This window comes from Ornithorhynchus anatinus, chromosome 11 (genome assembly GCF_004115215.2).
Source record: "Ornithorhynchus anatinus isolate Pmale09 chromosome 11, mOrnAna1.pri.v4, whole genome shotgun sequence".
Taxonomy (NCBI): Eukaryota; Metazoa; Chordata; class Mammalia; order Monotremata; family Ornithorhynchidae; genus Ornithorhynchus; species Ornithorhynchus anatinus.
The window spans coordinates 3,631,141-3,644,303 of NC_041738.1; the positions used below are offsets into that span (position 1 = coordinate 3,631,141).

At 50.9% G+C, this 13,163-nt stretch overlaps 1 protein-coding gene across 3 annotated transcripts in view; it reads right to left on the reverse strand.

The window, feature by feature from the left end:
• The window catches only part of KDM7A (lysine demethylase 7A), a 65,996-nt gene that overhangs the window by 30,413 nt on the left and 22,420 nt on the right, over positions 1-13,163 (reverse strand). For all 3 annotated transcript variants that reach the window (XM_029075094.2, XM_029075093.2, XM_029075091.2), the window contains exons 2-4: positions 6,784-6,869; positions 2,104-2,221; positions 1,037-1,197 (exon numbers count right to left, since the gene is read on the reverse strand). In XM_029075094.2, coding sequence (XP_028930927.1) covers positions 1,037-1,197; positions 2,104-2,221; positions 6,784-6,869 — 365 coding nt within the window. The remainder of the gene's footprint in view (positions 1-1,036; positions 1,198-2,103; positions 2,222-6,783; positions 6,870-13,163) is intronic.

The window sequence follows — 13,163 nt, forward strand, 5'->3', positions numbered from 1 at the left end:
ACCTGGGTCACGCCCACAGGCAAGCGCCCAGTGAGATTCTTTTTAGCGCACGGACCGCGGTCGTCGGTTTCTAAACCCCACCCTCCGCCCTAAATCAATCAACTGCGGTTATTGAGCGCTCACTGGGTGCAGAGCACTGTACTAAGCCCTTGGTAGAGTACAATATAACAGAGTTGAAAGACACATTCGCTGGTGGGGAGAGTGCCACTTTCCAGCAAATGCTCCAGGGTCCCGGCTCCTTGCCCCCGTTTCGGTGGGAGGGTAAGAGGGGTGGACGACCAGTCTCCACCAGCCTGGCATTCCTGGATACCACCATCTGCCACCTGATGGCTTTGCAGCTAAAGCTCCTGCAGCTTCTCCTCCTCCCCGCTACCCCCGGGGTAGGCCTGGCTCCCGACAACGCCTCTTTCAGCTTCTGTAAACTCCCGCTTCTGTCACTGGACCCCTTTATCATTCACATTTCCCTGAACACCTTCCCAGGTGCCCGGAGTCCCGGCTATCAACCTCCCTTTCCCGCCTCCGCCTGCCCGCCACCCGACTCCAGCGGTGCCCACGGAAAAAAGTTCCAGTGAGGCTTAGCCGTTCCCCGGCAAGGCTGCTTTCTGTGCCTGCTTGACAGAACCGGCTGCCAACTTTAAAGAGACCCCCGTGGCCAATATTCAAAACAAGTAGGGAAAAACCACCCATCGCTTGGAGCTTCTCCACCTTCTAAAATTCTCAAAAGAGCCAAACATCCACTCTTACTTCACAAACTAAATCTGAAGGTGAGAGGGAGGCGGTTTCAGTCGTCGACAAAACCCCAAGGGAGGGATGACGGTTCTACCCGACAAGACACAGCTCGGCAGGCCGGATTTTAATCCAGCTCCGCAGGAGGTCAGGGTGAGGAAGAGAGCGACCTTTTCAGTGCGCGTTTCAAAATTCGGACAGAGTGCGATTCCTCCAGCCGACGGCCCTGCTCGTTTTCTCCCCGGCCACTCCTCCCCCGTCCCGCCGCCCCGCCCGATGCCCCGAAGAATTCCGGGAGGCCATTCCGTACCTACATAGCGTTCGACATCCGCCACAGAGAAAGTAGGAGGAGGGAGTCTGAGTCCTAGATCATCTAATTTAGGAACCATAATAGGGAGATCAAACCCATGTTTCTCCAGGTATCTCTGAGTCAGCTGGCTGCCGTGCATCTTGACGACGATTTCATCGGCACTGAAATTAAACGGAGGGGGAGCGGCAAGAGTGAATGCTAACGCAAGATGGACTGATCGAGCTGACGCAAGCTTTCAAGGAAATCCCGTCTCGGCCAATTCCCCCGGATGATGATGTCGGAGCCGCCGCCGCCCAACCGATCAGGGCGTTGCGGCCTAAAGGGTGACCTGAAGTCCACCTTGAGGGGCCAGTAAGCCAATATGGACCGATCCAGTCTCCCTACATCCTCCAAGATCACCATCACAAGAACGAGGGGACGTTAGGTGGGCTTGAGGAAATCCTCAAGCAGGATCCAAAAGAAATCTCATCCCACCCAGTTAGCCAGTGGTAGCCTGCCAGTTGTTGCCTGCTGTGTGACCTGGGGAAACTCACCTCACTTCTATGCACCTCAAGTTTCCTCAACTGTAAATTGGGGATCTGAAACCTGTTCTCTGTGACCGACCTGATTAACGTGTATCCGCCCCAGCACTCAGAACGATGCTAGACATATAATAATAATAATGATGGCACTTGTTAATCGCTTACCATGTGCTAGGCCCTGTACTGAGCACCCGGGTGGATACAAGCCAACCCGGTTGGGCACAGTCCCTGTCCTACGTGGGGCTTCCACCTTCTAAAATTCTAAAAAGAGCCAAACATCCACTCTTACTTCACAAACTAAATCTGAAAGTGAGAGGGAGGCGGTAGTCTCAATCCCCATTTTCCAGATGAGGTAACTGAGGCCCAGTGGAGTGACCTGCCCAAGGTCGCACATCAGACAAGTGCCGGAGCCTTAATACCACTGAAAAAAAAAAACCCTACTTAGCAAACCGAGAGGACCTGACTGGAAATAGCTAAAGGGAACAGAAAGCCACACCACATCCGGTCTTCTAGTCCATCTTTTCTGACCCGACAGGGTTTTCCTACCTTGGAAAGGTGCGAGCCCGTAATTCCTTCACAAAAGTCCGGGTTCCAGCTTGCACTGGCTTGGAACCGTCATCGATCTCCGTGTAGTCGTGTCTGTGCCAGTTCCTCCTCTTCTTCACTATAATTAAAGCAAATTAAGATGTGTTTGTTGACCCGTGTTCCAAAAATAAGCACCCTCTCGATCGCTGAGCTCTGTCGAGTAGAAGCCAAAGCGTCGCTGTTCTGGGTACGGTGTTCGTCGCCTCTGTAAACTCATTTATGTGAAAACTAGTTCCTTACCGACTCTGTGTTACTCTCCCAAGTGCTTAGTACAGTGCTCTGCACACACAAAGCACTCAAATACCACTGATTAAATGAACTGATATCTTAAAGCAGCCTGTTCAAAGTAATCTTATCAGATTTATTTTAAACTCCATTTAAAAAAAAAAAAAAAAGGATCCACAAGTCGAAAAATGGAATCAGGAAACAAAACTTGAGAAAAATGGAGGGGCCAGTCTTTGACCGAGACAAAGCTTTTTCTCTAAAGAAGACACAGAAAAGTAAAGCGATCTTTAGGGAGTCGCCCAGCCCCTGCCTAAGATTCTGCGACCCATTTTATCTGAAGAACATCAAGTGGTCTGACAGAGCACAACCGGTTCTTCTATGACTTGTGTTTGCACTATGTAGCTTGAGAAGAACACTGTTTGGGAATTAGGGAACATTCTTCTGATAATGTGCACAGCAAGAAGGATTAGATCAGGTTACTAGCAGGCTAAGGAAGAAAACCGTGTCAGAGGAGGGGAGGAGGGGGGTTAACCTTTAGTGACGCACAGCATGGGAAAGAGTGGCTGGGGCTGTGGGGGAACCAAAAACCTCTCTCCCAGCAGGCGGAAGTGATCTCTAAGCCACCCAAACTGACTACGATTGGCTTGGTGCTGGTCCAAAATGGTGACTCTGGCCCAGGGCCTAAAGGTTAACTTGGTCTGGTCAGTATTCTATGATGAGATCTCTTCTGGGACCCAACAGATCCTCAGGCCATGAGTTGGTTGGGACGGTGCCGGGGAGGGGCAGCAGAGAACGTGTCAATTAATCAGTCGTATTCATTGAGCAGTTACTGTGTGCAGAGCACTGTACTAAGCACTTGGGAAAGTACACTATAGCAGTTGGTAGACACGTTCCTTGCCCACCACAAGCTAACCGTCTCCACCTCCTCGACCGTGTTGTCCTCTCCCCAGTGCTTAGTACAGTGCTCTGCACACAATAAGCACTCGATAAATACCACTGACTGATGGGAGCCTTATGTCTGTCCCCTCCAAAGTGAGCGGCGGCTCCTTGCGGACACAGAATGTGTCTTTTTTGTTTTGAACATCCCAGGTGTTTGGCACCGTTCCTGATAGGCAAGGGGCACTCAATAAATGCTGTATCTACTACAAGAACCTGCAGGAAAGGGATTGGCAGGGCTGCGGCCTGCCGGCCCGGTTTTGGGATCGCACTAAGGATCCAAGGTGCGGGCTCCAGCCGGGTGAAGGGAGCTGTGGATTCCATGGTTTTCCGGCCAAAGAAGGAGCCACCGCCTCCACCTCCCAACGCTGTTTGGATTGCCCCCGTCTCGAAACTGGAAGCTCGTCCTTTAGACTGTAAGCTCGTTACAGGCAGGGAACGTGTCTTCTAATTCTGTTGTACTCTCCCAAGTGCTTAGTACAGTGTTCTGCACTTAGTAAATACCACTGATTGACTGGTAGCTCCTTGTGGGTAGGGAACATGTCCACCAACTCTTTTGTACTGTACCCTGCTCCCTGGTGTAGTGGATTAAGGACAGGACAGGGAGTCAGAAGGTCATGCGCTCTAATCCCGGCTCCACCACTTCTCTGCTCCGTGACCTTGGGCTAGTCACTTCACTTCTCTGGCCTCAGTTACCTCATCTGGAAAATGGAGATTGAGACTGTGAGCCCCATGTGGGACAGGGACTGTGTCTAACCTGATTAACCTGTATCTACCCTAGTGTTTAGAAAACTGCTTGGCACATAAGTGCTTAACAAGTACCAGAATTATTGTTATTATGATTACTCTCCCAGGCGCTTAATTCAGTGCTCCGCATGCAGTAAGTGCTCAATAAATACCAATGATTGATTGTTTGACTCGGTCTTGTTCATCCCAAATCAGTCAGTCAATGGTATTTATTGAGAACGTACTGCGTGCAGAGCACTGTACTAAGCATATGGAAGAGTACAATACAACAGAGTTGGCAGGCAAACTCCCTGCCCACAATGAGCTTAGTCTAGAGGGGAAAGATCCGTAAGCTTTCGAGCAAGGTTGAAAAGAGAAAATTTGCCAGTGGGGAGAAAACCTCCAAGATAGAATCTCTCGGACCTGACTCTGAGTCTTCCCTACCCCTCCCAAGCCGCAGTCCCACTGCTCAAGCCCCCGACATCCAGCCTGCCCCCTTCTCATCCTCTGATACACAATGAAAAATCGGTACCAACACAGGGAAAATTTCCTAACACACAGAGTAGAGGAGCCAGTGAGGGCAACTGCCATTTGTTTGATCAAGGATCTAAAGGTAGAAGGTAAACTAGAGCATACTCCATAGTCTAGGGGAAGGGAGGAGAGACATCAACAAGACAGGAAAATCCAGCGGCTTAAGGGGCTCAACCCACCCAGGGAAAGATAAGCTTAGAGGAACAGAAGGCAGAAATCCGCCTGCCTTTCGGTCCTCTCTGTAGGATCAAGAACCGACGATCAAAGTGTGGAGGAAGGACTTTGCCAAGGGAACCAGATACCAGAAGGGATCCCGGAAGAGCCGGGTCCAAGAGATGCCAAAGCAAACAAAAAAAGATCGCCAGATACAGCCAAAGCAGGAACCTGGTGAGGAAAAAAAAAAAATCAGTGGGGCAGTTAAGGATTGTAAGATAAATGGCGCCGCTGGGGATGAATTTTTTTCAGAGAAAGCTCTCCAGGAGGTTTCCACACCCAAATTCGTTTACTGGAAGAGAGGTCAGAGGAACTGGATCGAACTATGGTAACCCCACAAACCACCTGGATGCTTTAGATCATACTGATAAGCACAAGAAAACCCAGAATTGAGCAGGAACTTGGCAGGTTCTCAGCTGCCTGCTGTCGGCCACATTTTCAGCGTAGCTGATAGGGGAATCAAAGCTCTTGTGAGGCCGGTCATGTAGCCTTCTGCAGTCCAGAGATTTACAACTGGGGTGGGGGAGGGTGGTGATTTTAAAAAAGGGGGTTCAGTGGGCAGGGGGACCAGCTGTACGAAGAAGGGAGGCGGACAGTGGCGACTGATGGCCGCTCCGGCCACTACCCTCTGACGAGTTGAGAACCCTGAGGAGCTCAGCGAGAAGCTCTGAGGCAAAATCAGCATGGCCTAGTGGATAGAGCACAGTCCTGGGCGTCAGAAGGACCTGGGTTCTCAGCTCGGCTCCACCACCTGTCTGCTGGGTGACCAGAGGCAAGTCATTTCGCTCCTCTGTGCCTCGGTTACCTCATCTGGAAAACGGAGATTAAGGCTGGGAGCCCCAAGTGGTACAGAGACTGTGTCCACCCTAATTAACTTGCATCTACCTCAGTGCTTAGAACGGTGCCTTGCACACAGTAACCACTTAAATACTGTTTTGGGTTGGTGTTGTTTTTTTTTAAAAAGCCACAATGAGCGAGAGGAAAAACTGCTCCCAGTGTGGGCGCCGGATTCCCAGAGTTTGCGCTTCTGCTGGAAGCCTGGCAAGAAGCCGCCACAAAGCCCCAGTGGCAGGGAAGTCCCAAGGTGTCAGTGGTGATGGGAGCAGGGAAAAGAGCTTCTCTATTCACTTTTTCCAGACGCTGCGGACCCCTTCCCCCTCCCCCATGTACTTCCAATGACCTCTGGCCAGAACACGTGAGAAAATCCCTACACGACCCAAAGACTCCCGTGGGAATCAATGCGGTGCTGTGTGATTTTCCAATCCTCCTCCTCCCTCCATCCGGGGAATCTGCTGTAGCCACCGCGTCCTGGTCTGGCCGTCAGGCACCCAGAACTCAGGTTCCAGAGAGCTCATCGATGCTCAAAAATGACAGAGGTGGGTAGCGTCTCGGTGCACGTTGAGTGCCACCGGATTCATTCGTTCAGTCATATTTATTGAGCACTTACTATGGGAGAGTACAGTACAAGGACAGACATATTCCCTGCCCACAACGAGCTCACAGTCTAGAGACCGTGACCGGATGCCACCAGTCTCTGACCTCGGTCCCCATGTTTGTTTCTAACCTGTGGGAAGGGTGTAGAGGTCTTTGCCGTGTGAGTGCATGCTGGATTACGCCATAAAACCTGGCATGTGGGAAGTCAGGGGGAGAGGCTTCATTGACTCAATTAGACCTGGAAACCGAAGTGTCTGTGGAAGTGGTGCCTTCGATGCCCATTACCCACCACGAAACAGGGACGCCTGGGGCGGGGCGGGTGGGGGTGTCACTCTGCCCTTACTTGTCGGTTAAACTTCCTCCAAAAGTCTGTCCAGATTTGGCTTCCTGCTTTTCCGTAACTCAAACCCAGACCACCTTCAAAACCGCCTAACTTCGCTGAGCCCCCCCGACAACCCCGTGAGATCGTTCTCCCCACCGTGGCCGGGGGGCATGATGGATTCAGGGGCTCAAGGCGTCGGGGGGAGGGGGCAGTGGGTCACGCGCGGCCGTCTGGTCGGTGCCCGCAGGACTTACTTAAGGAGGCTCCGTGGAGAACAGCGCAACTGGGGCAGTGGTACTGGTCGATGTCAACAGCATGGTGCTCTTCTACCGTGACGCAACTGGAAAGCAAAGACAAGAGAATGCCGTGTTCGCGGAGGGATCCTCCTCCTCCTGGGTGAGCTGCTTTCCCGAGTTCGCTCTCCAGAAGTTGCGGCAAGACCCCCGCCACGTTTGTCGGCTTGGATATGGAGGCAGAAACATTCGGGCATGGATGAGTTCTTCCTCTCCTCCCCCCGGCACCTCAGCTGGGAGCACCCCTCACATACACACACACACAAAAACACATCACACACACGGGTTCAAATCAGTGCCACTACTGAGGGCAACACACCTCCTGTGTGCAGAGGCTTGTACGAAGGGGGCCCTGAGAACCAACAGGAAAAGCCTAAGGGGATCTACGCCTACTCTCCCGGAACTCTATGAGAAGCAGCATGGGCTGGTGGATAGAACATGGGCCCGGGAGCCAGGGGGACCTGGGTTCTAATCCCGGTTCCACCCCTAGCGTCCAACCCGATTTGCTTGTATTCCCCCGCTGCTCTTAGTAGAGTACTTGGCACATAGTTAAGTGCTTCACAAATACCACGATTATTATTATAATAATAATTTGGTATTTGTTAAGCATTCTGTGCCAAGCTCTGTTCTAAGCGCTGGGTAGAGACAAGGTAATCAGGTTGTCCCACGTGGAGCTCCCAGTCTTAATCCCCATTTTAACAGATGAGGTAACCGAGGCACAGAGAAGTGAGGTGACTTGCCCCAAGTCACAGAGCTGATAAGTGACAGAGCCGGGATTAGAACCCACGACCTCTGACTCCCAAGCCCGGGCTCTTTCCACTGAGCCATGCTGCTTCTCACTGCTTACTGCTTAATACACTAATACACACTGCTTGCTGATTAAATTATTATTATTATTAATAACTCTAAAACCTATTATTGAGCTCACGCCTGCCCACCTGACTGAACGTCTTCCCAGACGCAGGGAAGGAAATATCCCAGCGTAATCCTTTAAGCTGTAAACTCATTTTGGTCAGGGAATGTGTCTGTTCATTCATTCAAAAGTATTTACTGAGTGCTTACTATGTGCAGAGCATTGTACTAAGTGCTTGGAATGGACAACTGAGCAACAGATGGAGACAATCCCTGCCCGACAACGGACTCGCAGTCCAATTGGGGGAGTCAGACAGCAGAGCAAAACAAAACAAAACAAGACAACCTCCCCTCAGCTAAGCCCCATTTCCCTCTGCTCCTCCCCCTCTCCCTTCCCCTCAGCACTGTGCTCCTTTGTATATATTTTTATTACCTTATTTATTTTGTTAATGAGGTGTCCATCCCCTTGATTCTATTTATCGTGATTAAGTTGTCTTGTTTTTGTCCGTCTGCCTGCCCCGATTAGACTGTAAGCCCGTCACTGGGCAGGGATTATCTCTGTTGCCAAACCGTCCATTCCAAGCGCTTACTACCGTGTTCTGCACATAGTAAGCGCTCAATAAATACTATTGAATGAATGAATGAATGATAAATAGAATCAAGGGGATGTACATCTTATTTGTTCTACTGTTCTCTCCCAAGCGCCTGGTATGGTTCTTTGCACAGAGTAAGTGCTCAATAAATGATGGAATGATTGAAACTGTACCCTGGAGACTGCACCATGAATGCTGCCGTCCCGGGGAGGGCTTTGGGGGTGGGGGGAGAAACCCTACCCAGCTGCCAGGGCAGGGAGGGGCAACAGCCCCTAAGCACATCTGATCAGACCGAGAAGTTTGGGATGGGTGACGGGCCGGTGGTGGTTGGCTGGCTGGGCAAGTGTGTCTCCGGGCGGAGGAACTGCGAGGGGGGTGAGGTGGGCTTCCTGAGCCTTTCTAAAAATAGGGGTTTTGCCTTTCTGGCTTCAGAATGTCGCCTGCAGGAAGAGAGCCTCAAGTCTGAGAATAAAAACTTCCTTTTAGTTTCTATTTGCAACTTTCTTTCCTCCCCCACCCCGGGGTTCTCAAAGTGAAAAAAAGGAAAAAGATGATTAGACACTGTGTGGGGCAGGCAGTGGCTTGTAACTCCATCTGTAGCAATAATGACAAATCATGATTGCACATTCATTTGTAATTACTGTTTAAATCAAACTAAGGCAGTACATTATAATTTGAGGTGCTGTTATTAATGATAATAATAATAATAATATATTTTATGTTCTCTAAACTATAAAATAAGACGAGGAGGGGAGAGAATACTGAGCACACTGTCCTCTTGGCTATTCTGTTGGCAGGGGATTTATAGCCCCGATTTTCTAACAGTGGAGAGAAATATGCAAGAAGCAGCGTGGCCCAGTGGAAAGAGCCCGGGTCGGGGAGACCGAGGAACCGGAATCTAATCCTGCTTCTGCCACTTCTCTGCTGTGTGTCCCTGGGCAAGTCACACCACTTATTTGCGGTTCAGCTGTAAAACGGGGATTAAAGCTGGGAACCCCATGTGGGACTGGAACTGATCATCTCATATCTACCCCGGGACTTAGTACAGTGCCTGGCAGTAAGCACTTAAATACCATAAAAAATAAAAAAATCCTCCCAGAATCCACCCTAGAGGTTTTCTCACTCCTCTCTCCCCTCCTCTCTCCCACTCCCCCCTCTCCACTGTGTATTCACGGAACTGGAAAAGGTCAGTTTCTACTCCAATGCCCAGAGAAGAATGTCAGATAGGAGCTGCCTACCCGCCCGGGACTTTTGTTTGGAGTTGTGCGCTTGATTTATTTTTCTGGAGCGGTGACTGGCTGCCGAGCCATCCACACCTCTGATCCCCTCTAGACGTAGTAAACTTGTCGTGGGCAGAGAATGTGTCTGCTAGGTGGTTATATCGTCCTCTTCCAAGCACTCGGGACAGTGCTCTGTAAACAGCAAGCGCTCAATAAATACTGCTGACTGACTGGTGGATGGCTGTACAGGCCGCCCGACAGCTGGCCGGCATTAAGGGCACGGCTTGTGCCCATGGAGCGGAACATCTCTGGGCACCTGTGGTGCGTTCTCAATGGCTCGCATTTCACCGTTGGGGGAGGGGAGCCGGTGGAAGCGGGTAAAAGTGTGGGGAGGGGGAAGAGTGGCCTCCTGCTCTGATCTGGTCCCCTATTATTATTATAATAATCAGAATAATAATGATAATAATAGTGGCATTTGTTAAATATTTACTTGGTGCCAGGCACTCTTCCAAGTGCTGGGGAGGAGATACCAGGTAAGCAGGTTGGACACAGACCCTGTCCCACATGGGGCTCACAGTCTTAATCCCCATTTTACAGATGAGGGAACTGAGGCCCAGAGAAGTGAAGCCACTTGCCCAAAGTCACGCAAAAGACAAGTGGCGGAGCCGGGATTAGAACCCTGGTCCTCCTGACTCCCAGATTCCTGCTCTATCCACTAAGCCAGGCTGATTCTCGAGCGAGGCACGGAGGAACCGAAAGCCAGGCTGCAGGGGGTAGGGTCGGGTTCTTCCCCCTAGACGGGCCCTGGCAGAATCTCAGCACCAACCGGGTGCGACCCAGAGAACGGCCCGCCCTTCTCCCCGCTTCCAGGTGGGATATGGGCAAACCTCCAGGAACGGATCTTCTCAGCCAGGCGGATTCCGGAAGCTGAGCTCCCTACTCTCTCCTGAATGGCAAGGAGGGGCTCGCCCAAGCCCCAGCAACGGCCCCATCTCCGCTGCCCTGGACCGAGCCTCAGTTATACCTCTGAAGCAGCGTGGCCGAGTGGGACGAGCCCGGGCCTGGGAGTCGGAGGACTTGGGTTCTAATCCCGGCTCTGCGACTTGTCTGCTGGGTGACCTTGGGCAAGTCGCTTCGCTTCTCTGGGCCTCAGTTAATGGCTGAGTCCCGTGTGGGACAGGGAATGTGTCCAACCCTACTATGTTGTTACTGTAGTGCTCTGCACACAATAAACACTCAATGGATAAGACTGACTGAGGACGCAGAAGGGAGAGCGAGCCGTGAAAAAGTAGGTTTTCCACGGGGAAGGCCTCTTGGAGGAGGTGTGCCCTTAATAAGGCTTTGAGGGTGGAAAGAGTGGTGGTCTGGTGAATATGGAGGGGGAGGACATTCCAGGCTAGGGGAAAGATGGGGATAAAGGCGTCTGTGTTCTACTCGTCCTCCCACAGCCTCCCGGTTCCCACTGCATCCCCAGCCCTTCCTCTTTGCCACATTGCTGTATCACCTCGATCATCTGTATCAAGCAGCAGCATAGCGTAGTGGATAGTTTCTGTGCCTCAGTTACCTCATCTGTAAAATGGGGATTACCTGTGAGCCTCACATGGGACAACCTGCTGACCCTGTATCTACCCCAGCGCTTAGAACAGTGCTCTGCACATAGTAAGTGCTTAACAAATACCAATATTATTATTACTATAATTAGAGCCCGGTCCCGGAAGTCAGAAGGTAACAGGTTCTAATCCCAGCTCCTCCACTTGTCTGCTGTGTGACCTTGGACAAGTCGCTTCACTTCTCTGTGCCTCAATTACCTCATCTGTAAAACGGGGATGAAGACTGTGAGCCCCACATGGGACAAGCTGATTACCTTGTATCCACCCCAGCTCTCAGACAAGTGCTTGGCACACAGTGAGCACCATCATTATTATTATTAACTGAACGCTCAGACCGTGGAGCTCAGCCTGCCCCTTGGGCCCGGCGGACTCTGGGCGGCAACCGAGGGCCTAGCGGACCCCTCTCCCCTGCCCGGGGACCTCCGGCTCTTCCCCGTCCCCTCCCGAGAGCCCCCCGACCTGCTCCCTCCTCGCCTGGCAGGCGAGCCACATGACACCGAGCCAGCTGTCCATGAGGCCGGTGATCAGACCTCTGCCGGTCACCATCTGCTCGGGCTTCTCCTGCTAAAACCCCCCACCCCCCCCGGGGGAGAGGGAGGACCCTCAATGCCACAGCAGCCCCGGGAGCCCCACTGCCTAAACCCACGTGCTCAGAGGAGTCGGGGAACCATCACAGATGCAAACTGACCCAGGAGGGAGACGTGGAATGGCCGGACCACACTGGCATGGGGTAACTGCCCAAAGTCATGCCGTGCATCCTAAAGATCCATCGACTGGTTTTAGACTGTAAACCCGTCATTAGGCTCTAAGCCCGTCACCGGGCAGGGATTGTCTCTATCTGTTGCCGAACTGTACATCCCAAGCGCTTAGTACAGTGCTCTCCACAGAGTAAGCGCTCAATAAATGCTACTGAATGAATGACTGGTTGCATTTGTTGAGCATTTCCTGTGTGCAGAGAACTGTACTAAGCACTTGGGGGGTTGGGGGCAACCGAGTTCATTCAAATCGTATTTATCAAGCGTTTACTGTGTGCAGAGCACTGTACTAAGTGATTGGAAAGTACAATTCATCAACAAAGAGAGGCGATCCCTTCCCGACAGCGGGCTTACAGTCTAGAACGGGGGGGACGGGCATCAAAACAAGTCAACAGGCATCAAAAGAAATAGAATTAGAGCGATACATACACATCAGAACAAGTTAAACAGGTACTGATGTAAATAAATGGAATTATGGATATGTACATATAGACACAAATGCTATGTGGCGGGGGTGGGGGTTGAGCAAAGGGAGTGAGTCGGGGCGAGGTTGGGGGGAGAGTGGGAAGCTCTGTTCCTTGCAAAGAACACACATTCTCACTCACACACACGGAAAAGAGGGCCTTCTCCCAGCTCCCTCATGAAATACTCCCTAAAAACACCCCCACACAGGCACATCCATCAGGCAAATCTGGACGCATAAGGATAGCACGCACATCTACCCAAACCCACCCCCAAGAGGAATACGCAACGATGATCACAGAAGCAAAAACCGGGTGGGAAAGGCTGAGGCCCAAGAAACTGTAGGAGCAGAGAAATCTTCTGTTCATTACATAAGGCACTTCCCTTATGTCGTAAAATTTACCAAAAAATAACAATAATAATAATAAAGTAATTTTGTCGCTTTCCACATAGCTGTTGATGCTTCCCACCACACAAAACATCTGAATGGAAACTTTCCCGCTTTGGTTATTTTCCCAGATGCGTCCGACGGGCAAATTAGGTGAGTATTTTGATTACTTGATTTCTTAAAAGAACATCTCATAATTAGCACGTGGCAAAGATGAAGTGTTCAGAAATATGTTCCAAACCTCACTAATCATAAGGAAAGTAGTTGTTGATCTTCTAAAGAAAAAAAAGACTTTATCAATGGGGAAAATAATTGCCGCAAACTGAACAAGTCATCAGTTTCGTTTCCATCAACAATGAGTTTGATGAAAATACTTTAGTTCCTCATGTGAAGAATAAGTCATATGGAAATGTCTTCACTGTAGACGGTTCATGTCAAAACTGTAAGAGACATTTCACAAT